General features: G+C 37.3%; 1 protein-coding gene across 7 annotated transcripts in view; it reads right to left on the reverse strand.

Moving 5' to 3' along the window:
• Positions 1-27,144, reverse strand: part of SLC7A6 (solute carrier family 7 member 6) — a 29,891-nt gene that overhangs the window by 1,695 nt on the left and 1,052 nt on the right. For 5 of the 7 annotated variants that reach the window (XM_071756999.1, XM_071757000.1, XM_071757003.1 and 2 more), the window contains exons 2-8: positions 21,750-22,317; positions 17,913-18,038; positions 15,947-16,091; positions 13,365-13,488; positions 2,866-2,969; positions 2,121-2,217; positions 1,759-1,908 (exon numbers count right to left, since the gene is read on the reverse strand). In XM_071756999.1, the coding sequence (XP_071613100.1) occupies positions 1,759-1,908; positions 2,121-2,217; positions 2,866-2,969; positions 13,365-13,488; positions 15,947-16,091; positions 17,913-18,038; positions 21,750-22,281 (1,278 nt within the window). In that variant the 5' untranslated portion in view covers positions 22,282-22,317. Of the gene's footprint in view, positions 1-1,758; positions 1,909-2,120; positions 2,218-2,865; positions 2,970-13,364; positions 13,489-15,946; positions 16,092-17,912; positions 18,039-21,749; positions 22,318-25,171; positions 25,283-27,144 lie in introns of all 7 variants that reach the window. The other 2 variants (XM_071757001.1, XM_071757002.1) reach the window with 2 other exon arrangements.

The raw sequence follows: 27,144 nt of genomic DNA on the forward strand, positions 1-27,144 counted from the left end.
CTTGGAACCATAAGCAAATTGCAGAATTGCTCTTGAACAGAACTGCTGCTAACAGTGCAAAAGTAATCAAGTATGGTAATTCTGTTGAAACTCTGCAACAGATTGAAGTGTTTTTAGACAAATCCAATGAAACTCAGAAAACAACTACTTTTTTGTGTAGAGTATCAACTTAAAGTATGAGAAGGGGTTAGGATCAGATAAGGAAATGAAATACCATCAGAGCTAAAAGTGGTCCACACTGACAGAAACTTAAACATTCCTAACTAGAGATTATTTCTAGTCCAAGAAAAAAGGCTAAAAACTTTCTAGTTACTAAAAACTTTTTAGTTAGCCTGCCATCTCCAAAAGGCAGGATCACAGAGTTACCTTGGTTGGAAAAGACCCTCAAGGTCCAACCATTAACCCTAGCAGTAACAAGACCTTAACTAAGCCATATCCCCAAGTCTATAGGACTCTTAAATAGCTCCAGGGATAGTGACTCCACTGCTGCCCTGGGCAGCCTTTTCCAATGCCTGATAACCCTTTCAGTGAAGAAATTCTCTATAACATCCAATCTAAACCTCCCCTGGAACAACTTGAGGCCATTACCTCTCATCCTATCACTCCTAACTTCATAAACAGACCTGTCTCCACCTCTTTACAACCTCCTTTAAGGTCATTGTAGAGTGATAAGGTCTCTGCTCAGCCTCCTTTTCTCTGGGCTAAATGACAGCCAGCTCCCTTAGCTGCTCCTTGTCACACTTGTGCTCTAAACCCTGCACCAGCTTTATTGCCCTCAATGTCCTTCCTTTAGTGAAGGGCCCAGGACTGTACACAGTACCCAAGCTGTGGCCTCACCAGTGCTGAGTACAGGGCTATGGTCACCTCCCTGCTCCTGATGGCCACACTTAACAGCCCAGGATGCCACTGGCCCTCTTGGCCAGCTGGGCACACTGCTGGCTCATGTTCAGCCAGATGTCAGTCAGCACCCCCAGGTCCCTCTCTCCTGGCCAGCTCTCCAACCACTGCTCCCCAAGCCTGCAGCTCTGCTGGGGGTTGTTGTGGCCCCAGTGCAGGACCCAACATTTGGTCTCGTTGAAACTCATGCAATTGGGCTTGGCCCATCTATCAAGCCTGTCTAGATTCCTCTGTAAAGCCTCCCTGCCCTCAGGGGAGGGCAAATAGTTACTAAATAGTACAAATAGTTACTAAGGGTGCATTCTTATCTCCCTGTCGAGATCATTGATAGTGATGTAGAACAGTGGGTACTGAGCCCTGGAGGACACCACTTGTGACCAGAAGCAGGTGTAATATAATGTCATTATAACTCCACAGACCACAACTCTTTGAACCCAGCCTTCCAACCAGTTTTTAACCCAGCAAAGCATTTTCACAGCCAAGCTATGAGTAGCCTATTTCTCCAGGAGAATCCTGTGGAAAATGCCTTACTGAAGTCAAGACAGACAACATCCACAGCCTTTCCCTCATTCAGGAAGTGGGTCGCCCTGTCATAGAAAGAGATCAGGTTTTTCAAACAGGACCTGCCTTTCATAAAGCCATGCTGAGTGGGCCTGATCACCTGGTTATGTTGTATGTGCTGTGTAACAGTTCTCAGGATGATCTGCTCCATCAGCTTCCCTGGCACAAAAATCAAGCTGACAGGCCTGACATTTCCTGAATCATCCTTCTGTCCCAGAATACAGTCCAGATTTTAGACAGTGTTTTTATATTATATGGAAGACAGGGATCTTACACAGTTCTGAAATAAGCAAATATTACCTTAAGAGGCCTGGGTCTGTCTGGTTCCTTCCAACGTAGATATAGTTGCCCAGCAATAGACAGACCAACAAAAAACCAGTAACTGAAACTGAAGTAATTAATAAGCTTGAAGACATCTTCTACAGCCAGGTAAACAAGGGTCATAGCACACTGCCAGGAAAGAATAAGAGCAAGATGAACAACTAAAGTTTGAAACTTATTATTTATGCTGCTTTTTGCCTTAAAATTGGTGCTTGGCATGATTTTATGCCTCAAAAATCACTCTCTTGGATATCACCTCGGTGACAGTAATTCTGAAGTTCTCCTTAAATAATCACATTGTCACATCTGAACAGCTGAAAAGAAAATCAGTAATTACTTACATTGAAGAGCAATGCTGGCACAGGTGTGAACCTCCCTATGTGGATCATAGACAACAGATCAGGAAGGTGACCTTCTCTAGATCCTACAAAGAACAGTCTGAAAAAAAATTATTCAGAAAACAAGTGTTGAGACCACAAGTGAGAGAGAATGTGCCACAGAAAATCAAACAACCCCTACCAAAATAAGTATTTACACTGCTGAATTATCTATCCTTTAAATGTGAACATGGACTCAATCCTTCATGTAAATATGTACTGTACAACAGCCATTAAAAGATATGTAAGGTTTTAGAAACATGATGCTACCATGCATTTCTAAAAAACAAACCTACACAGATAATTTTATTATCAACTGCAAATTGTTCTATGTAGTCTGCTTCACCAGATCATGTTCATATTTGTTGTCAGTACAAAGGAATTACATATATATTCAGGGGACAGGAAGGATGGTAAAATACATAAATAAATCTAGTTTAAATCTAGTTCATTTGATCTTCAGCTGTACTCTCCATACAGCCAGGCATGCTTTGGGAAAGTAAGGCAAGGGTAGGGTTGCATATTCACAAACAAACCAAGATTTATTTAGGTCTGTGTTTTTGTTGTGGCTATTCATTATAGATTTAGGTTACAAAAGTTATTATTTAGGTTACCAAAGTATTTTTGCCACTTTCATAATAGCTGAGCATAATGGTAACATGTAAAAATACTCATGGTCATTTGTCAAACAGAAAGAAACATGCACTACCTTGATGATGCTAGAATTGAAGCATTAAGTCCACCAAAACAAGAAAAAGCTACAGCAATGGGAATGGTCCAGCTGAAGATACCAAATACCTGGTCAGCAAATGTCTAATGAAAAGGGAAAAGAAAAAGGAAACATAAAATGCTTGCAACAAAGCATACATAAAACAGTAACATCAAAGTTGTGCAATAGGTCTGCATGGAAAAATAGTAATATAACAAGGACAATCCATAATGCAGCACAAAGAAGCACACAGCTTTTTTGTTTATTAATGGATTCTAAATAAGCACAAACTTCTTTAGCCAAGCACCTAAACTCACAGTTTTAGCTTACAAAAATAATGCTTACAAAGGAAAACAAAATATTTCTAGAATTTTCTCACCAATTTGTAATACATTATCTAACTGAACTACAGAATTCAAGCCTAACATAGTGACTACAGAGAATAAAAGACAAAAATATTATTATGTATCCAAAAAGGGAAAGTGCCATATTGCAAATAACCATGGCCACCACCTACTACTTCTAGACAGTATTCTAGGAAACTATTTTATTTTCCTTCTTTTTCTATTTCCTAAGTAATCCCTTCTTTTCCATTAACTCTGAGGGCCTCTGGGCTCTACTCTCACATGGCAAAAGACAGAGCAAGTTTCTTATTAGTGGTCATTTGTTAATATTGCTGGATAATACTGCAGGCCAACTGTGGTGACTTGCCATGATAGAGCTGAAACCAAGAAAGCAGCAGCATCAAAGTTTCATAGCAAGCACTAAGTCTCTGATTTCCAGTGGTCTGGGACCTATAAGAAAAGTCAGTAGTAATTTGCAAGCTACTGTCTTGGTCAATTCTGTTCAGCCTCCTGGATGGAGAAAAAAGGGAGAGAGACTTAGAATATCAGACCAAATGTTTGGAAAAAATCAAGAAGTTCTATACATGAAGACTCATAGCTATTCTATATGCCATCTTGGACTAAGCATTGTACATATCTGAACATCAGCATGTCTGGAGTCAAGCAGAAACCTGCTCATGCTGTGTTCCAGGTGGAAGCCTTCCTATCCTGATCCTGCCTACTGAGAGCCAGAGAACTTCCATAATTACTTTCAATAAAGCAAACTAACAGTCATCATAGCAAAAGGATCATGTCTACATTAGGCAGTGTGAAATCCCTACGTGTAGAAAGGTACATACTTTTACATAAGTGGTATTCAAACAAACTCCAAGGATTTTGTGGGTGTTAGAATATTTTAGACCTCAGCAGGTAGCACTAAGCTTCTTATGAACCTTTCTCTAAATCACCTTCATAGCTCTTTATCAGTATCAAGATCCTCAGACATAAAAAGGATATGCACTAGTTCAGCCTTCTGCAGATCTGTCCTTCCTATTACAAAAATTTTTTTCACTCCTTAATATTTTAATATTTTGAAACACCTTCCCCTTGACATCCCCTTTAAACTCTTGGTCTTCACCGTAACATTTACAAGGTATGGAATAACATTCTGAACCAACCTGTGTTTGTAGCATATAAAGCCATCTGGATTTAACAGTGGTCAAATTTTTATTTAATTACTCCATGAACAAGATAACCAAAAGCAGTTCATTATGATCTGTTTTCTGAATAGTTTTGTAGGTCAAAAACGCCCAAATTACTTCATACAATTTTTTGGTCTGCATGCGAAATCAATGTTAGATTTTCATGAGACAAAATGCTGCATATAAAGTCAATCTTTAAGCCATAAAGTACAGAAAAATTTACTGAGATAAAACAAAGCTCGGCCATTTAGGCTTCCTGTTTTGTCTGGACTGAAAAAGTGCTTTGTTCAGCAGGTTAACCACTATAAGGCTCAGAATCCAACTCTGCTTAGCTGCATCATCTATACTAAAAGCAAAATATTTTCCATCTTTTTGTGCAATTTAGTTGAGCCCCAGCAAAAGCAGACAGGATTTCCTGCTGCTAAGGGACGATGCAAAAGCATGTCACCACTTCAATGGGAACCTTGTCAAAAGGTTCAAAGGCAAGGTATCAACTGTGTTAATCACCTCCATTCTTAGTAAAGCAACTATCTTCCTAAGCCTTTTTAATTTATAGCTATTAGTATAGTTTCCATCAAAAAGGAGCTTCAACACAGAGATGGAAAGATGCATACACAGAGATTCCCACAGAAATTATAAAAATTGACATGAAAGTACAAAATAACCCACCCATGTGCAACTTCTTGGCTGACATTGGAAAATCAGTTTAGCAAAAGACCAAGCCATAAGAAATGTGTTCTGTACACCATGGATTACCCATTTTCAATCAGTTGAGACTGAACAGGCAACTAATAATTTACATTATTGTATATAGAAGATTGCTGCTGCTCAAGAATAAGTAGTTACTAGAACCCACAGTGTTTCTCTTGGATCTTTACTGGATCCAAATGCAGCCAAGGAACCCGGTCTCCTAAAGGAGAATGTAATTCTTAATGATGCAGTGAACTTCTCCAGAACAAGTAAGAATGAGAACAAGATGAAAATTCTAATAGGCAATTGTTGTAATATTTTAAAGGATGACTTAAACTGAGTTCCAAAGCCAAACAGCAAATGAAATTACTAAACACCAAACTTAAATCTGCTTGAGTGTTTGCTTTTTTTTAATGTACAAAGCTAATACACAGAACTCACTCAACAAGATGTTAGAGAATTCAGATGTTTAGTAAGGCTGCCTAAAGGATAAGCATTCAGATAAGTAATATTACAAGCTCAAGTTAAGGAACAGAGATATGAAAACATATGAATCTTATGCTGCAGGATGCAAATTAGCTAATACTGTCAATTGGAGCAACTTTCCCCTCCCCAGAAGGCAGACTGGTGTTTGTTTCCATTTCATTTTGAAACGTTTAGTAATGGTCCAGTGCAGAATGCCAGATGCAGGACTAACTCACAGGCCATTTCTGTCCTATAATATCTAACCAATCTTTCTAAGATTTCTGTGCTAATGCTGTGTCACACATCCTCAAAAAAGAGCACACATATGAGCAGTAAAACACACAGAGGGGTACAGAAAACCTATGGTATCACTGCCACCAAATATACACAGATCAAGATGTTAGAGCTCCAGTGTATTCTGGCTGTAAGCTATGTGATGTAATCTATGCTACTGATCCAGCTCTGAGACTAAATAATTGATTTCCCTGGATCTGTATGAGTCAGCCTCTTCAAAAGAGAGAATAACCTACTGACAGCTTTACCAAACAGACATTTCCAACATACTTTCTAGTGTTGCAAGTTGGGGTTCCTGAGAGAGCAAATGGTGCAGCATTAACTTCAAAAGCTTAACTTTTCCCTACGTGAGGTAAGGCAAGAGCATTTTAACTGAGAATGATCTAGAAAGTTCAGCTTGGTTTAGCAAGTAGATCTGCCTGCAAAATGATCTTTTAGCAAAACAAGGATACAAGGATCATGAAAGGTACCTGAAGCCTGGCTAAACTTTCTAGTGATATTAACTAGCTTAAAATGACAAGTACAGACCCATCTGCCTTTATGCAGATGTCTTCTGACAAGCTTTCTCCCTCACTTCTAACATAAAAATCAGCCAAGTTTGAGTATTGCTACTCAGACAATAAACACACTCTTATATTCAGAGTATACATCTATAAATCCTTCAACACTCCCATTTCAACAGATGCCAAGAAATGTCTTCTTCAAAGCTGAGCTCTTCTCTGTTATGAACAATGACAAAGACCTCTACAATGCTTCTTGCAGAAAGTATTACTGAAGTGTAAGTAAAAGTGGCCACAAAAAGCATTCAAGTGCATATGTCAGAGGGTTAGTTGGCATATGAATGAAGAGCAGAGAAAAGTACAAAAAGCAATCAAGTTATCAAGCACATACACCACGTGCACTGTACCAAGAGGTAAAAAAGGGGGAGGGAGAAGAGTTAGTGGCTGCTTTCCTAACACCACGATGGTACAGTTCATGGATCCTCCACAAATGAGCTAGACCTGGGCTCTGAACTGAGCACCTGACCAATTCCACTTTAACTACCACTACTTCTGGGAGTAGTGAAGTGCATTTATCAAAACAAATGAGCTGGCAACAGGGGGAAGAATGGAACATTGGCAAGGGTATGCAGAGGATGACAGAGGAGCCTACCTGGAGGCAGCTATAGCAGAAGCATTTAGTCCACCATAACAGGAGAAAGCCACCACTATGGGGATGGATTTCTTCTCAGGTTTCTTCTGAGAAAGTCTAAAGAGTAAGAAGGATTAAGAGATTAAATTGTCATCTCTGCTATAGTCTGACAAGTCCTCTAGTCCAGGCTTGAACTATGACTGCTTCTTACAGACAGGAAACAGTGAGAGAACTCAGTGGCTGATACAGCACTTGTAATTACAGATAAAGTCATTTTATGCCCTCCCATCCATTGGACATGTAAGATCTACGTATATATATATATATTATATATATACATGCACACCATTGAAAGACATGCACCTGGAATTATTTCCTTTAGCTGTGACTTTTTTTTTTTTTACAAACCATCAGCAGGGAATAATAAAAATAAAAGAAGAAACTTCCAGCCGTGCACTTCTCAGCTGAACTCTCTTCATTTTGTCATGACTAGAATGTTACATTACTCCCAGAAGAATGGTCAAAAACTGAACTACAGCTTTGTTTCAAGACATGAATTATTGATTTAACTACATCTTTATCTTGGGTTTAACTAGAATTTTTATCTTGGGTTATTTTCACCTCATGATCATCAGCTGGTAACTTGTGAATGGCTTGCAAGAACACTTTTTTTATCCTCTTAAAGGCCCAAACAACAGTTCTATACAAACAGGCTGAACTAAAAGCAGCAGGAATTGCCCCACATAAAAAGCTGACACAACAAAATACACAGGATACTGCCTTATACCCAGTAATTCAGACACACAGATGATTAAAAAAGGCCCACATATTTGTTATGAATCACAAGATGAGAACCCTTTCATCACACTGAGCTGCATACAAAAGAGTGCACTCAGGAGCACACAAAAAATGTCAGACCACACTGAGAGCATTTGGAGCTGCAAGCACATGCTGGGCTGGCAGAGCACTGAACAGTATTGATCAGATGAATAAATGCAAAGAGAATGTAGTCTAACATGAGTAAGAAACTTACACAAAACTATACCCAAAGATTATGTATGAGGTGTTTCTAGTAAGAAGCCTTACAAGGCATTTACAGAGCATCTTTATGTAGCTCACTTCAAGATCCTGTTACACATGTGAGCTTTTCCAGGCTCAGTTCTGTAATATTCTTGCTCTGAAAATCATATAGAGCAGTAAGATTGAGCAGTATGAACAAACTGAGCAGTATCTTCAAAGTGCAAATGGTTCTGCTCTGACTTTTCTGCAGGCTGACTGTAAATACATTCCCACATTACAGGAAGCTTTGGCAGTCAGAACTGCAGTATGCTTTCTCAATTTTTATCTTCTCAGGCATTTAAGGAGACACTTCGTAAAGGAAACTCTGATTTATGGCAATGAAAAAAAAAACAAAACCCAAACACTCAGCAGATGAAGCTTTCTTCTGCTGTCATAGATTACATTTTTCAAGATACTTTATGGCATCTGTCCAGTTTCACCAAATTAGACTTAACATCACTTGTATTAAAGAAAGAAAAGGGAGTCCGTGGCAAATGAAAACAATCAGAAAATTGTAAAGATGCAAAATCAAGTAATTTAAATGTTCAGTTTTCCTGTAATCCTTCTTTCAGCCACCACTCTGTTGACAGATTCTACTCAAAATTACAAGGAGAGATGTAATTCTCTCATTGTATTACTGGCAATGCCTTTTCTGGGAGAAAAAGATACCAGTACAGTTCAAGGTCAACAGTAGAACAATTTCATTTATATCTTCAGTGCTGAAGATACTCTACTGAATCTTCTCAAGAGTTTATCCTGTTCTTAGCATTTTTAGTAGATAGCTGTAGAATAAAGGTTCATTGTTTTCCAAAGTATTTTGCTTTTCCCATATTGAAGATATTATGTAGTACTCTTTCAAGGTTTTGTCTTAACTTTTTAGCTTGGCTCCCAAAGCCAGAAAACTTCTATGTAACTGGCAAAAGGAGAGCTGCATTGGTAGTGAATTGTGGCTTGCTTCAAGAAAGAAGGCAAATGGCTTACTAAACAGCTCTCTTCTGAAAGCTGTTAATGAAGAGTTCTTCCATTGTAAGGTACAGAATGTGCACTTCTTCCAAAAGAACCTTATTGGGAGGTGCCAGTGAAAGCAAAGAAAGAGGACATGGTGCTGGCAGCCAAAGACAAGAAGATTTTCCTCTTCAGAAAAGAAGCCAGTGACTGGGCAAAGGAAGGAAGAGAAGTAGCAACCAAAAGGTCTAAGAATAACTTCAGAATTTCTTCAGCAAGAAGAGAGTTATCATTTATTGCACTATTCACCAAAGAATAAAACAGCCAAAACACACAGTCTCCCACATTCCTGGTTCATTGAGGCAGAGGACATGCTGAAGCAAACCAGTTCTGCTCTAAAATATGAGTAAACCAGAATAAATTGGATTGATCAGTGCTGGACTGGCATGATGGTATTAACAGATGCAACTGAAGTCATCACCTTTATCCTCAATCTATCAACAAAGCTGTAGAGCTCCAAGACAGATTACTGTTGTCTATGCAGACTTCAACCAGGAATTATTTTAAGCTTTCCCAAATAAAGAATATCAAGTATCACCTATTGTACCAACTCAATCAAAGAAGCCCAGACATGACCAAACACAGGAAGCAGCTAGCAAGTTATGCACTGGCAGCCAGTTTGCTTTTTCCTGTTAGAAGATGAAGCAGCCCAAAAAGTGCTTGTGGAGCCAGCTGCCCTCTTCACAAACAAAAAATACAATGGCTCTCTCAGGTGCAAAAAAATAATTGTTCAGTTACAGGGAAAGGTAAGCTAAAAATCATGCTTTTCTTTATTTAAGTGTGCCTGTACTTCAGAGTTACTGCTTCATATGCATAAAACATAAGTACTCAATGTAAGAGTTGTGATGGTTTGCATAAGGAGGTAAAACAGAAGTCAACTGTGAAACTCTGACAGCAACCTTTGAAAAAGGAAGCAATTTTTACATGATCAGCAATCCTCTGAAAAGCATTTGCAGACCTTCTAGGGTAGCTGTTACTGTATTACTTAGATCACTTTAACAAAAATAAGAGCTCAAAACCTGAGTTTTTTCTCCCAGACACTGGGACTATACCATAGTGAAGCCAATATTGAAGTAAAGGAAGGACATTGTAGCATCTTGTTCCATAACACCCCTTGCCAAGATTTCTTTCACCTCCCAGCCACCAAGAAAAGCAGTTGGCAAGGTGATGTGTTAAAAAATACTCATTACTAGTATTTCTTGTACTTACAGCTTTTACTATCACCCTTTAGCAACTGGAGATACCTTCCCCATTTCCAGTTCAAAGTCTCTTCACTGAAATGAATAGGAGAAAGTTTCTCCATTCCTTCCCACAATAGCAGCAGGGAAAGAAATTTGATCTGCTGCTGTACTACACAAAAGGCTCCAAAATGCAGCAATATTCCTAGCATGTTTCTTAAAAAAATTGTTATTGTGATTTTCATCCTACAATTACACAGAGGGCAAAAAGGAAACTGCAGCAGTCTGAATAATGTATCACACATAGAATATCAGAGCAGATCTAAGTGGCTCATTCTCAACAGATTAGGTTTTGGGTCAGTTTAATTCTTCATCTCTTTTCTCCATCCACTGACCACAAGTCTTAAAGATTTCCACTAAGGATAAAACACTCTTCTAACACCCAGAGAAATTTCACTTTCTGGATTTTTACATTTCTGTATTATAGGAAGGTTTTCAGATACAGACCATTGGAGTTATTAGCTCTTTTTTCCCCCCTCTTATTCACTCAAAAACTATGGATGCATTATAAGTGTTTTAATTTGGACTGCAAGGGCACTTCTGAAGCAACTCTCAATTATTGCCACTTACTGCTTTTTTATTCCCATTGTTTAGTACTGGGAACCCACTGCACTCCCTGATTGCAACCCAGCTGCACACCAACATTCAGTCCACAGCACCTTGTTAGAGGTAGTCCAAAGTAAAATACCCTAAATTAGGTATAGTGTGTGTGTCAGGTCCTTGGAGTCAACTGTTCCTTTCTACAGACATCATTTTAGAGGTCCACAAGCTTGAAGTTTAAAGTTTTAAATCTCTTTAAATTAAAGATTCTTTCATGAGTCATGTGCTAAGTATTAAACCTCCTCTGCATTTTGACCTTGTCATTCTAAAAGGGATATAAGTAGTGGCAATTAGAAGACCATTGTTTGCCAGCTGATGAGAGGTGCCAGCAAAAATGCCTTTAGATAGAATATTAGTTAAACTTTTAAGTGCAAGAATTTGACAATCCTGAGATCTAGTGAAAAAACACAGCTCTAGATATCCACAGTCATTCACTTGCTTAAGCTCCATTAAAACTAGCACAAGTAAAACCCCAAATTATGTGGATAGTCACAAATGTATTTTTTCATTTTTATCCTGGTTGCCCAATATCTCTGCATGCTAAGTTGTCTAAGGACTTTATATTATTCTTAAGTCTTCCTTTTTTCTCCTCTATGTTGAGATGGATGCTGTTCTAAAGAGGAAGACCTCACCTGTACACCTTCAACTATTACAATTTCATGTAAAATTACACAAATAAGTAGATACTCAGTTTTGAAGAACGCCAAGAACAACGCCCAAGGACAATTAAGTTAAATGTATATAAAATCATAAAAAGTTTAGGCCTGGGTTTCATACATGTAGTAAGGTTCAGGCACCCATCATCCTCCCTGTACATGGCCACTCCTGACTGCTGCAGAGCTGGCACCCACTGCACACTGGACCACAGTGAACCATTGGCCTCACTCTCCCAGCACAGATCAGTTTTCCTGATCCCATTCACCAAATGGCTGTAATGTAATGGTAGAGGCCAGGAGCAGCAGAGCTGGCACAGAATACTGTGAACACGCCAGGCTGGACTTCATTGCTGTCAAAGGAGTGTATTTTCCAAGTCTTTGCTAGAAGAAAAACAGCAGTGTATTGCTTTACAGAAGTCAGGAAGGACAGTGGACTGTGTGTCAGCTTCCAGTCTTGTCTAGGTTCAGTAATTCCAAACAGGAATTAGAAATTCCATTAGGAGCTGCTGGAAGGTGTTTTGTAATGCTGTACCATAGCCTATGACAGAAACATATTCCTAGAGATTTTACTACCCCTTAGCATATGCTGATTAAAAACTAAATATTTTCTGTCCTTGTCTTGTTTAAATCACAAGTATTTTACCAAGTTTTTCACAGTATATTGTATAAGAATTATGTGTTTCCACATTCCAGCTAAAAAGAGGCAAAGAAATAAAGTTTTTCTTTTGATATCTGTTGAAATAAACATCTGTATAGTTACATTTGGAAAAACAAGCACACATTTACCATAAACTGTTTTGAAAGCTTGACTTTCTTTCAAACTTGAGAAATATTTAAGGTAAGTAATTGCTTTTGCAGAACCATCTGCCTAAAGACCTTAAGCAAGAGTTTGCTGATTTGCTAAGCCAGTTTTTAAACACAGTAATCCTCTGTGGGAACAGACTGACTATTTCATTTTGATGTATTTAAAACTGTCAGTTGTCTAACTACTGAAGTTTTAGAAGCAAAATGGGAATCTAAAATTGAGGAAAGCCATTTTTCTTCCTCCTTCCTGTTAAATAAATAACAACAACAAAAACAAAAAAACCCAAAAAACAACAAAACAAAACAGATTAAAATTTTCAAGTCTTAAGTCTATAAGGGATATAGTAACCAAAACTATTCAATTAATCCATTAGCTACAGGGCAAAGAAACCTTTTCATCTTTAAGATTAGCTTTAAGTATAATACATGATTTGACCAGCTTTAAGAAGCTAACATATTTTAACTGGATTCAAACTTCCATCCATATACAAAAATAATGAATTTCAAAATCTTAAAAGTCATTGGAATCAATAAAATGTTGGGAAGACAGTGGTTTACATTAATATAAAACATACACAAAGGTAAACTTTGTCAGAGCTGAGCTACAACATGTCCATTTACAGCTATGCATTGCACCAATTGTTAACACAACAGAATGTAGCTCAGTGCAACTCTGTTCTGTGCACTGCTCCAACTTCCTAAGTATCACAGCACAAAGGAACAGAGAAGGCAGTTATGTGCTACTAAGTCTAATTTACAGTCAGCTCCTAGTGACTAATTAGTGTCTCTGTAAAACACATTAACAGGATGTGTCTGTGCTTGTTGTAAAATTCTGATAATATATTATTATATCTTGTGTCATTACATACTTTTCTATTTAAGATGAAATTACACATGGTGCATTGTCCTGTCCTCCCATATGTGGTGAAGTACTACAATAAACTTGAAATGTTTCCTGGCTTGTTCCCCAAAATGGAATGCATCCCTAAAAGGTGAAAAGTAAATAAGCAAAATACCACATGGGCAACTTACCACTGCCACAGCATCACTAGAGAGAACAGATTGGACATCCAGCACTGTATAGTAAGCTATATTGGTCATAATATAGATAACAGTCACAATTGGCATAGACACTGCAATAGCCAGTGGCAAGTTCCTGTAAGACAATAAAACCACAAAACCCACAACCCAGGGAAAAAAATGCATTAATAACAGAATAAACTTAATGATTTGCATCTTTTACCCTGGAGATAAAAGGTATGAAGACAGAATAAAGATTTCAAAATAGCTATCTCTGGAAGAGTGTGTTTCCTTTTAAAATCAGGAATTCCAGTGTAAAACACTGAAAAAGAAAAAAATCAGATTTTTTGCAATAACTTAAAACCTAAATTATATGTAAAAATGGATTCCATGCAACTGCTTTTCCAGTACCCTGGCTTCAGCATTTCCAGGACAATAATAACAGCCTTCAAATTTACATACTTTAAATTATTTCCTACTGGCCCTGGTAATTACGAGAACTCAAAAGGGGCAGAGCTCAAGTCACTGCACTCTTCCTCCCTGGAGGATGCTGCTGTTCTTCTAGCATTTGCTTCTATAAGTGATGCAGGGAGATTCCCTAAACCAAACCAAACTGAACATCACTTCAAACAAACTCCTTGGGTTGTGTAACTGCAGGAAGCAGAGGCACAGAGGGCAGATCCCAAATTGCTGCAGAGCTGTGAACCTCTGGATGTGGTGTATCTTACTACCCAACACATGTCTAGAAAGTAATACCAAATAAGTCTAGAGTAACATGAAAGCACTGCAAACAGATAAGATGTAAAAAAGTAAGATTTAATTTAAAGCTGAGATAAACTCACAGCCCTGAGTCTGCTGCTCCACAGGGAAAAACCAGAGAGCAGAAGCAAATTTTAAATTTAGGCTTTGGCTTTACTCAACCTGATTCCTTCCCCAGAGCTTGCAGGAATATTCAAACATCTCAAAAGGGAAAGCAGAAGTAAGAGTGCTACTCTTGCTTTTGCCCACGTTGAAATGAATCAGGTCATGGTGACATGGATAAACATTTGCCATGAACAGAGTTTTCAGTAAAAACAAGAAAACCCCAACCGAAACTCGGCAAAAATGAAATGCACTTTGGAAGTTTCCCCAAAAATTTGTCAAGGCCCAGAACTCCAGCTGGGTTTGTCTGATTCTGTGGCAACAGAAAAACAAATACATACCACACGCCCTCCTGTAAGTTAGTAAATTAGTAACTGGGAGTTCTGGCTGCTCCCAGGCTGCACACTCACTGTAAGAGACCTGAACCTCAGCGCAGAGAAGAGGCAGGATTAAAAAACCACTTAGAAACTAATTCAGAAATATTACATTATTTAACAAAAAGCTGAAATGGTATATTAAGGACTATGTATCACCCAAGATTAAAGCCAAGGAACTATTTCAAATTTAACTTCTGGATAGCAGCTTTTCACTGGACAAACATGAGGGCACTATGAATTAAGTGAGTATGAAAAATATGTAAGACTTGGAGTTATTTTACAGAAGCCTGGAATATCTCATTATTCTCAAAAACTGTCAATGTAAGAAGCTGAAATTTAAAGTTCATTTTATCAGCTACAGTTGTTACCAAGAACAAAGTGTGTAGTAGGCCCTGATGCCCATCAATAGCAAATGAATCTAAGAGATTTTCATCAACTGAATATTCTGTAGGAAAAAATGCTTTTCAAAACACCACAGCTAATATAAGAGTTATCCAACTGACAGAACAATAAACTAACTTCAAAAGGTTGCAAAGGAATGGCAACTGCAATGCTCATTGAGGAGAAAAAGCAATTTGAAGGACCAAATGACTGATACAAACACAAATTGTACATCTCTTTTGAGTACCTATAACACATCTTTCAAGCCAATTTAAGGAAACTGCCATCCTGAAAATCAATCTGACTACAAGTAAGTATTGTAACTCTTTAATTGTAGTTATCTTCTATTTTATCTTTTTCATGGATAACTTTTCTGGTTAAATAAACACACAGCCTAGGACTCATTTGACTTGCAAAAGTCAAAATTAGTTGGGAGACCTGAAAAAAATGTCTCTTCCATTCTTTTTCAGTTATAGCAATCTGAGCTGTTGCTTATAATAGGATGTAAAAATGATCAAATGGGATTCCACTTTTAACATAAAGGCATCTATCTGCCTCACAACTGAACAGTCACTTTTAGAGCATAAATTCCTGAAAAAGATAACATTTTAAAATATGAATTCAGAATTATTGCAGATAAACACAGTACACACTCCACTTAAGTAACTGTTTCCCTGCAATATTAACACCTATCTTAAGAAACATCAGCAAGATCTTCAACTAAAAGCTTATCAAGCACTGATTACAGCATCCTGCAATTGTCTGGACTTAATTATTCATACCTTTTTGCTTTTTTTTTTTTTTCATTTTTAATAGAGCTTACTAGGATCTCTTTGCTAGTGGTTGTCTGCAGTTTCTTATCTAAGTACAGAGCAATTCTACCAATTTCTACATAAGCTCGGAACTCAGTTAAAAACAGCCACAAAATGAGCAACTTGGGAACTAGTTCAGGAGTAGAAAGCTCAAATAATTTACCTTTCTGGGTTTTTGATCTCTTCCGTTACATAATTGAGTGTATCCCAACCAGAGTAAGAGAACAAGGCAGAGTAGAGTGCGAGGGAAATGTCTCCAATATCAAAAGAGGATCCCTCAAAAGAGTTCTGAAACTGTGATGAATATCCTGTGTATGGAAGAGATACACTGAAGTACAGGATAATAAAATAAGGCAAGTTATTTTTTTCAACATGGCACACAAATACAATAACCCCTCAGAAACCCTAATTCCTTCAGAGTTGCTTATTAAGCCCTTTTCTCAATTTTGGTCTGTGCTTCAGCCAACAGAATAAGCACAGCATTCAAACTGCTTAAAATGAAGCTCTGTGGATGATACTGTTCTAAAATTAAACACCCAGTCTGTCCACAAAGGCACAAAAAGTTCAGGGACATTAAAATCAGACTAAGCTACCAATGACTAGCAATGACAGTACTCAGGCTAAGGGTATTTTTTAATAATATATAGAATTTATGAAATAATCCATTCTACCTTTATATTTATTTTTCGTTTTTCAATCATTGAACTTATGCACAAAACAGATACTACAGATTACTTTACAGAACTACAACAACAACAACAAAAAAACAACTAAATGGATGTTTAAGTTTTAGCTAATAAAAATAGAAAACTGATAAAAACTCACAGAACATAAAATATTGTTACTTGAGATAAAATTTTCCCAAGCTAAAAGAAAAAGCGTATGGGTTTTTTTGCACTAGGATTTGTGAGAACTTGTGGCATCTTTTAGTAAATCTTTAAGTACAGACAAGCTCACCAGTGACAGTTTTACATATTCAGACTATTTTACATATGCAGGAACACACACAAAGCCAACAAATACAGAAAGATGAGTAAGCATGTAGCTCTCAACTTGCTCTGTGACAGGCATCCCAAAATGTTTAAGCTCCATCAAAATAGGCTAGGAAAATATTTGAGGCCTTTAAAGTAGCTTCAGTTCCTTCTTTTTTTTTTTTTTTTTTTTTTTTTTTTATCCTAACCAGACATTGCAATTCCTTTGGCACAGACATGGAGTAACTGCTGAGTTAGACACAAAAGGGAGACCATGTCAAGAAAGGAGCAGTGAACAAGCTCAGTATCTACAAAACAGGGAGATGTGCTAAGGATTAAACACCCCAGTACAGTGCTCACATATGCATATTCTTGTTCCATTCACAAGAATTACCTTGCTTAATGACTTTAAACAATAACCAGTCAGAGTTAATGATACAAGCTGCCAGACTAGCAGGGAAAGACCTTCACTGCATCTTTGAAAGCAGTGTAATTTTTTAAAGTTATGAATTCTCCATAATTATAATCTCAAATAAATTCTCTGTAAGAATAAAACTAAGCTCAGAATTCCTCTAACTAGGAGACACCATGTCCAACACACACACAAATTAAAAAAAAATAATCTTAAACCCCAGCAACTTTCTCATTCTCAACAGCTATAACAGAACTCTGGATTTGAGGAAGAAAAAAGAGTTGCTGTTTCACAAATTTACTTACATGTTCTTAAAAACCCACTTTAATCACTTTCAGACCAGGGCACAAAATTCATTTTGTAAAAAAACCACTGTTGAGCTCATTGTAAAGCAGTATGTTTCTTACAGACACTTAGAGCTTTCTCCACTCCCATTGTATTTTACTAACTGTATTTTGCTGCTTTCATCACTTTTATTATACTATATTGCAGGCAGTAAATTGCACAACATTGCTGAGCAATCAGTTACCTCCTTTTACCCAGTTCAAAGTCAACTGAGATAGGCTCACTTCTCGTAATATAATATCATGATAATGCCTAACATTGGCATTGTTCATGTTTTTAAAATGGCTGTATTATGCTTATACTGAGGCATTTGATTACACATACAGAGAGGTGTTTTACAGTCTTTAGCTACTAAGTTTAACTGACAAATACAAACCTTTGCTTTAATTTTATAAGCTTACCCTGGCATATTTTAACAAGCCCAGTTATGATGATGACAATAAGAGCAGTGACTTTAGCATAAGTAAATATATCCTGCACCCGTGTTCCCCATTTAACATAGGCACAATTTATAAATGTTAGAAGACCTAGAGGGAAAAAAAAAAAAAGAAGAGAAAAAAAGGAAAATTAAAAGGCCATTTGGTAAATATTCAGTTTAATTAATTTTTCAAATATTTTAGATTATAATCTAAATATGCACTTACCTGTCACACTGAAATTAAGCAAAATACAGTGGTACTGAAAACACACTGGTTTAAACAAACCAGTAGGAAACAGATGTTTCCTACATAGATGCACACTGCTGCAGAAGATGGAAGGCAAGACTTCCTCTTTCTCTCATTATAAATGCCCATTTCCTAACGTTACCTCTCAGCACTCTGCATTTCCAAAGCTAAAGAAACCATCACATAATTCACTGTAACAAATCCATATTTTTCTAATAAATGAAAGATTATCTAGAAGTTCCTGTAGGGAAACATACCAAAGCAATGTGTGAAGTTTTCTCCCCTTCCTTGTTAGCCTGACTTCAGCATCTATGGAGTATTTTGAGGTATTGAATCCAGTCCCAAGTGACCAGTCCAGTTGTATTAAACTGTGTTACTAAGCAAGGCTAGACCAGACCTGGCCAAATAACATCTGCTTTACAGCTGATGCTACCTTAATCTGGATTTTTAGGAACTGGTACATAATGAGTTCTCCAAACCTATTCTTCACTGTCCCAAAATAAATCAGTCATGCCTATTTCACAAGATTGTAATGAAACCTGAAGTGAGACTTTCAGACTTCTCACATACTTTAGCAAGTGTCTGCTGAGTAAACTTACTTACATGATCAACTTCCCCTAAAAACACTTTTCAGGCTATTGGTAAATACATAGTTCTCATGCCTCTAAACATTTTGCTTTTCCATTTATTACTTTTTTCCTCAAGTGAGGAAAAACAGACAATGCCTGAATTCAAACAGTATTCTGTATTTTAAAAAAAGACTAATTCAGTGCATATTTTTCTCACTCAGATTATCACTACATTGTTGATTCTAACCCAGAAGTTTAAATGCTTTTCCCAAACCTCTTTTTTTCTCTAGCTAGCAAAAAAGTGGTTATATTCTACTATGCTTTTAATTGCAAATTGTTTTCTTGTACTATTTTAAACATTTAAAAATTTTAAACAAGTAGCAGATAAAAATTAAATTAAAAGATGTCATAAATTACTTCATTTCCCATAATCCAGTAACAATATGATAGTATTAAGATAAAAATGTACTTAGCACAGTCATCAAATAGAAAAGCAGTAATTTTTACAACTATAACAAAAGAAAGTTAATGATCTCAGAAGCAGAGCACTGGTACATTAGACAGTCTAGCCAAGTGGAATAGTTGAAGGAGATACCACTGAGCTTGGCAAGATGAGGGAAAAAAAAGTTGTATCGAGTTTCAAAAGCCAGGATTGCTGCAGCTCCCAAAGAGCCCTCAGGAAAAAACAAAACAAAAAAAACCCCAACTCTGCTTGGTCTCTCCCCGTAAGTAATAGTGTTCAGTATTGGAATACTTGCTCACAGTGTTTTATTTCAACTACTGATTTTTAAATTTTTTTTCAAGGAACTGCCATTGGCAGTAATTATTATTAACTCCTTGTTTTAGTGAGTTAGGGCTTGGTCTCTGCTTCAGCTGAAATGCTACTCTGTCTCTGGTATCTTAAAAAAAAAAAAAAAAAAATTTAAAAAATCAACAGTCTGAATAAACCACATCCCCTCCCTCCTTCTTTTACTAAAATTATGGGTTTTTTAAACTTAGTTGTCATTTAGCTGCTTAAAGTTCCTGAGAACTGTCATGTTTAGTTCTGCAGCACCAGATGCCACCTGCCTTCCAAAAATGATTGATGAAGTACTGCTATATAACTCCAAGGCTGATTTCACACTAGATCTAAGAAACCACCCAAAAACCACACCTATTCTTACATTCAATTCTTAATCAATGTTCAGCTTTCCACTCCCAGCAACTTCATTAACGAGGTATTAATCTTGAACTCTGCCAAGCCAAGTGCAGTCTTTAACCAAACAGCTCCAGCAAGTTGGAGAGCAGGGGTGCAAGTCTCAGCACTGACACAGAGCAGGGCAGAACAAGCAGTTTAAACCATAAAAGGGACCATCAAAGCAAGTTCTTCCACTTACCAGACAGTGATCTTGCTGTCACATGTCTCCACTGTGTAAAAATCCCTCTCTTAGCAGCAAGCATAGAGGACACCACATTGTCTATGTCTCCTATAGTCATTTCAATCAAATCACTGTCTTAATTTCTTGCTTTTCAATAAACAGCCTTTTATAAGGGCTAACTCCCCCCAGATGTAATACACCTTATGTGGAAGAGCAGATTTCCCCACATCCTGAATCTGTGCCAGGATACCTTGGGACAGTATCTGTTTAAAGAATGTGAACATGACATTGCAGGTACTTTGTTTCTTCCCTGAAGTTGTGGCAATAAAACATGGACTCACATTTGTTAAGGGAGAAGGGAGACAGAGTAAGCCAACAGATTTTTTTGGAAGAAGTTTAGGAATACTCTTCTAGTTACTTGGACCTGGGCCAGCACATCAGTGCATTCTCAACAGTAATAAATTAATGCACAAAAATGGTAGGGGAAGCTATAATGATCACAACAAGCTATAGATGTCAAGTACTTGAAACACACACTACTGCTCTCTTTCTTTCCCCTCTTCTAGTTCTACATAGCTGCAATAAGGAATATTAAAGCTATTTCAGCAGACTCCTTGTTGCCTCAAAATAGAACCAGCTAGAATAATAGAATCAGAGAAAGTTAGGAGTTGGAAGGGACCTCGAAAGATCATCTTGTCCAAACCCCCTGCCAGAGCAGAGTCACCTACAGCAGGTCACACACATCCAGGTGGGTTTTGACTGTCTCCAGAGCAGACTCCACAACCTCCCTGGGCAGCCTGTGCCACTGCTCAGAAGCACTGGAAGCACCCTGAAGCAGCACAATCTCCTGCCTGTTCCATACTGTTTGTGGCAAAAAAGCCCAAGTTCCATAAGAGGTCTGTGAGAAAAGCATCAGGCCAACAGTGGTGCTGATGATCAGTATATGGGGAATTACCATACAGACATTCTGAAACGTGTATTTCTCTGTTTACTAGAAATGTTAAGCATGCACCTTTTTAACAGGAAATTCCTAAAATTAAGACACACAGTACAATTATACAGTTTCATTCCCTTGACAGAGCAGATCAGTCCAGACTTGAAGCACACTGACTGTCATTCACACTAACAAAGCTATCTCATTGCAAATAGCACACAAATTTTCTCCTTTCCTGATAAGCTGAGCAGGTACAACTTTTTGATGTTATTTTTAATGACAAGCATAACAAATAATCTTGAATGATCTTTTGAAACCCTACCAGAGTAATTACTTACGCATGTCTACCTTGAAAAATAAATTACAGCAGAATTCATAGCACAACAGCTATTCTGCAACAACTCTCAAACCAAGAATCTTGCAATTTGATTTAATATACCCCTCTGAGGCAAAACAAACTTTTTAGCCCACTTTTCCCATATAAGTAAATTTGGAAGAATTAAATATCTTGTTCTATGTCTGAATGAGAGAATGATAATTCATTGACTGAATACCTGCTAGTTACTCTTGCTGGAAATTGTTCTTTTCCCCACTAACTCAGACCATTACAGATTCAGCATGCAACAACTCTGGGACTTAGGAGGATTTGTTTTATTAAAAGCCTAACCCTGGATAAAAAAACCCACCACAGTAAATTTCAATAAATACTTACATTCACAAGCAGCTGCTATGAGCCGGCAAGCCAAGTATGGAGGATCACAAGAAGGGAAGAAAGGTTGAACTATGTAGTTGGCAAAGGTGATGGAAATAATTGCCTGACTGGTTGGCTCAACAATTAGGAGTGAGGTCCACAAACGAATGAAAGCAATGAAACTCCCAAAAGCCTCCAAGATATATGCATAGCTGGCTCCTGACTTTGTAATTGTGGTTCCAAGTTCAGCATAGCAGAGAGCTCCAAAGACTGAAAAAACTCCTCCGATTGCCCAAATTACTAGAGACAATCCATAAGATCTGCTGTAGATGAGAACTCCTTTGGGAGAGACAAAGATACCTGAACCAATCATGTTGCCTACTATAAGGCTTATCCCATTTAGCAAAGAGATTTCTTTCTTCAGTTGCATTGTATTTTGTTTTCCATCCTGTGTTTCACAGCCATTGCTTGGATCTGTCCTGTCTGATTTATTGACGGGGCTGTATTCAACTGGTGAACCACAAGACTTTGCACGATCTGTCCTTTCTCCCATTTTGACTGTGGGTTCTCCACGACTCCAAATCACAACCTAAAATAAAATAAAGGCAGCTGAAATAATAATTTTATTAATTTTTTAATTCCAGGACTTTCTTGCCAAATCTCCTTTATACCTTTTTTACCCCATGATTTACAAATGAAATAACAAATGAGAATTCAGTTTGCATGTGTATCCTTACAATAAGGTAAATACATGCATAGTTTAAATAAACAGAAAAAACAATCCACACTGAGCAAGAGAGAAATTCCAATGTAACTTAAGCCAAGAAAGGAACCTCTACCTTTAAAGAGAAAAAAAAAACCTAACACAAAACAAACACCAAATAAAATGTAGGAAGGACAGAACTGAGGGATTCCATTGTTAAAAAGCAAGAAAGAACAGATAGAATCCAAGCAAAGACTCTAAGACCAAGATGGAAGTTCTAACCACAAATACTGAATTATTCCAGTATTTAAAATAAAATAGTCAAATTATTGTACATGTAAGTTGAGTGATCTATTAGGAGGGTTGCCCATTTTATTAAAGCACTGTGGCCCCTTGACAAGGGCAATTTGAAGAAATACTCCAGAATCCCCTTGATCCAGTTCTTGAGTTTCTTCTGATACTACAGTATCCCTCCCCTCTCCAGGAAACTGTTCCCAGTTCCCACTGCCTCATTTCTTGGAGTTATCTAAGAGTGCAGTACATGAAAAAACTCACAGCAGTTTCAATCCAAAGTCCTGTATCTAATAGTACCTTAGAACACTGAAATGAAACAAACATTTTCCTCTGCTTCAGAATTGACCATTTAGAAAAGAACCACCTCCTCAACCCTCCAGGAAATGATCCCATGCCTTCAAAAAGCAAACTTCAGCTAGTAACATTTATGAGCACAAGAATATACTGGTAATTAGCTGTAAATCAGAATAAGGGCCATTTTACAGAAGTTCAAATATGAAATAATGTATTCAAGAAATGGAAACTGCTTGTATGGAAAACTGCTTAAATTCCAAATGTAGCTTTGGTACAGGTTGTCAGCTTCATAAAGAATATGGCCAACATAACTACCAGAATGCACTACAATTCATTTACCCTCCCTCTTATTAAATTCTCAAGCTCCTGAGCAATGTATACTCCAGCTGTTTAATACAGAACAGCAAAAGTCTGGGTCAGTTAGATTAAAACAGTTTATCTAACAGGAGGGAAAAAAGAAAAGATATTTTGCACTTTTTGGGGATAACACGATTTTTTCAAACAGTTTCATTATTCCAGAAATAAACTTGTCAACTTAAGAGAACAATTGAGTCACCCACACTACTTATAGATCTATGCATCTAGTAACATACAAACCTATGTAGAAAAGTAACTTCTACTGAAAAGGAATAGAAATAGCTTATAGAAACACATTACATCATTCATCTCCAACACATGCATCTTCCAGTTCTTTCCACAATAACCTTTAAATGCAAAATGACATCCTCAATCTTCTTAGTCAGATGCCTTCTGATTTATTTTCCTCTCAGTATTTCAAAGAAGCACTTTAAGGATGTTACTAAATATTTTATTACTCATTTTAAATTAGACTAATATTTTTTCACCTTAAATTACAGAATTTAAAAGCTTGAGTGCTACAATGAGGTTATCTCCAAAAAAATTAAATTAGGAGAGAGGGATCCAAACTGTTTCTACAGATGACTGTGGCCAAGACTGCAAATGACAATGGAAGCAAGTTGAGCTCAGTTTTTACCTATTTTTCTTGTTATTTACTCTTCTATCTTGTGCCAAATTAATTTACAGCCACATATTGGCTGGTTTTCTGTTATTGGTATAGTAGAGCTGAATCTTCCAAAAGACACGTGGCCTATGAACTTGTAATATTATTTGATTTGCTTTGCAAGAGAAAGTTCAATTATTACCATTTAATATAAATTATTATAATAATCAATGGAAAATATGATGCAATAATAAAAAAGCATAAACGTATAAAACAGGACAATTAAAGCAGATGTCTTCATGACTAATTTAACTGTAAGTGGATTTAAAGAACACTTGTGACCCGTAGAAATAATATTCAACTCTAAATTAAGTCTTTCCATTTCTATTTTGAATCAAACAGGACACTAGCTGCAAATGTATTTCAGAAGGCAAATCACTCTGGGCAAATGTCAAAGGAAAAAAAAAAGAATATTACAGCTACTATTATGACATCCAACTGCCAGTTTGAAAATACACCACTTCATTCTCAGTCCTTTCACCTAAAGGACAAAACTGAGTAATACATTAAGAATTGACAAATGGATTAGAACATAATTTGGGGGATAACTACAGAGCTTTATGATTTCTTCCTCCACATATCATGATCATTCCTATTTCTTCCTGGAACACATTTCTGAGTATAACTTGCTGAGAAGTGCAAACATTGCTTTGAATACTCAGGCATTTTGATGATTTGACTTGATTCAAATTAATTGAATGCATCAAATCAAATCTGATTTGTTTGCACTCTGGCACAGTGATTTACCTCGTGGTCTGAAGTTCAGAGGCACATTAATTACCTGTAACTACAGAGCCCCTCATTGTTCAAATGCCCCCACCTCAATTAGCAGCACATGACTGCAGTTCTGTATTATTTTGTTACTGATGACCTTTACTGCTTCCTGCCCTACTCAGGAAAGAACAGCCATACTAGATACCATCTTCAACTAGTTTCTTTTTTTTTTTTTTTTTTTTTTTTTTTTTTTTTTTTTTGTGTTCTTCTTTTCTTTTTTCTAGTTTATTTTTGTCTTTTCTTTCTCTCCGACCCCACTTTTGTTATTCCCAACTTCAGGTATCTGCTCACCCTTAGGATTTGCATGAGGTGTGTGCAACAACTCACTCAAGCTTTGACATTTCATTCTTTTCTAACCTTGTTTGGTTAGAACCAAAGCCTTCAGGGCAGGATTTGCTGATGTGCTCAAGTCGCGTGTCTTATTACACCACCTCTATGAAAGAAACAAAACTATTGGCAGGCTTTTTCCTACAAAAGATAAAAGACTTAATCTTAAACTCAACTCAGCAGCTTTGACCACCTGAAAAAAACCTATTAAACTACAAAGGAAGAGGAAGAGCAGGGACTAGAGAAAACCAAAGCCATATCAAGATTAACAAAACTGAGAAATAAACCACATACATTAAAGTAAATTTTTCTGTTACAAGACCAATGTTTCTGTGGAAAGACAGGCTTGGAAGAGAAGAACCAGAGGGGAACAGCATGTATTTTCTAATATAACAATCCTTTAACATTCCAGCTCAAAACACTGTTAGAACAATTTCTAATGCTGCTAGCCTTGCCACAGACCTGCTATGGCTAATGCAGGCTTATGCCTTCACACAAGCTAACACATGGATTTCCTCATCACTCACACTTGTGCAGAACAACTTCTTAAACTCTTGTTTTTGCTGATCGCTGCAGCTGTGAGGAAACTTTTTGCTGACATGCGTAAGTTTTTTTCCCTGAAATGAGACTGCCCTTGATAGAGAGCTTTGATACAAAACCAGGACATGGTGACCTTCAACGAGGTATGCCTCATTGTCTCACCAAAAATATACATTCTGATAAGGGCTCTCACACGTTGGCCACGTAACAAAGGAGGTAACGAAGGTTAACGTGCAGCTAGCAAAATATTACCACTGCATTACAGGGTGGCTCTCCTTTAAGAAAAGGGAAAGAGGAACCATCAGCCAAGATCCCCTCCCTCCCACTAAGAACAGCAGCTGACCTGTCATTTGTTCAGCTTGGGCTGAACCAGCAAGCCAGTTAATGACCAGTATGAAACACCAAACTCCTCAAAGTGTACTCTGTTTTGCTATACAATACCTGCTCATTAGCCAAGATTTTTACTGTTCTTGCCTCTGTCTTCCACAGCTGTCTTGACTGCATAAGAAAGCTCTTGTTGAAACATAGCTTTACAGATATACTCTGGCTATTTACATACACCAGGTGTAAAACTCCTATTTCTGAAGACAATAACTTGCCCTTGGGGTAGGAGTCAAGACTGCCCTACACAGGCAAACAGCATGAAAGCTGTCAGGGAGTTAAGCACCAACAGAGCAAAGGTTGTAAGTCCCAGTAATGCCTCTTCCTTGCAATTTAAATGTTTAGCCACCTTTAGGTCCAGACATTTAAGTGGGGAAGACTTAAGAGTTGTCTAGTACGTGACTTTCTTGTTTCTGGTGACAGGAGAGTCATTTCCCTGCCATACATACAGTTAGCAGACAGGAAGCCCTTCCAACAAATGCAGTTCCCAAGGTACAGATGTAATCTGTTCAATCAATTCTTTTCTGCACACATGTAAACACACTATCTTAAGTTCTATAAAAACCAGAATAAACCTCTGATCAAATATAACTTGTAACATTCACTTTTTTTATAGCACAATGTCTGTTTATCATGTAAAAATATATGGAAAAGGTGTTATTACATCAATTATTCACTTAATGAAGTATCAGTGATGGCACTTAGCCCTCACTATACACATCAGTGACACAGCTGAACACAGGATGTCCACATTTGGACCAATACTGAATAAGTCTATTAACATTAAATGAGAGAAAGACCTATAACCAGCTCACAAGCAGATATTCAGTTACAGTGCCTCAGAAACTTCTCAAAATCTCCTGCCATACCAATCCCAGACAAATCTACCTCAGTAATATTAACTTAGATTTTAAACCCAGTCGCTTTACAGTTAGAGAACTATGCTAGCTAAAAGTGGAAAATAATATGCTGCTATATCCTTCGCACTTCTAATTTATTTCTGCATTTCCAAGGGAAAAAATAGAAGCAAGCTCACAAGAAGGGACTTTGTGGTAGACAGGCTTGATTTAGACAGAGGTGGG

This window comes from Heliangelus exortis, chromosome 13 (genome assembly GCF_036169615.1).
Source record: "Heliangelus exortis chromosome 13, bHelExo1.hap1, whole genome shotgun sequence".
NCBI classification, from domain to species: domain Eukaryota; kingdom Metazoa; phylum Chordata; class Aves; order Apodiformes; family Trochilidae; genus Heliangelus; species Heliangelus exortis.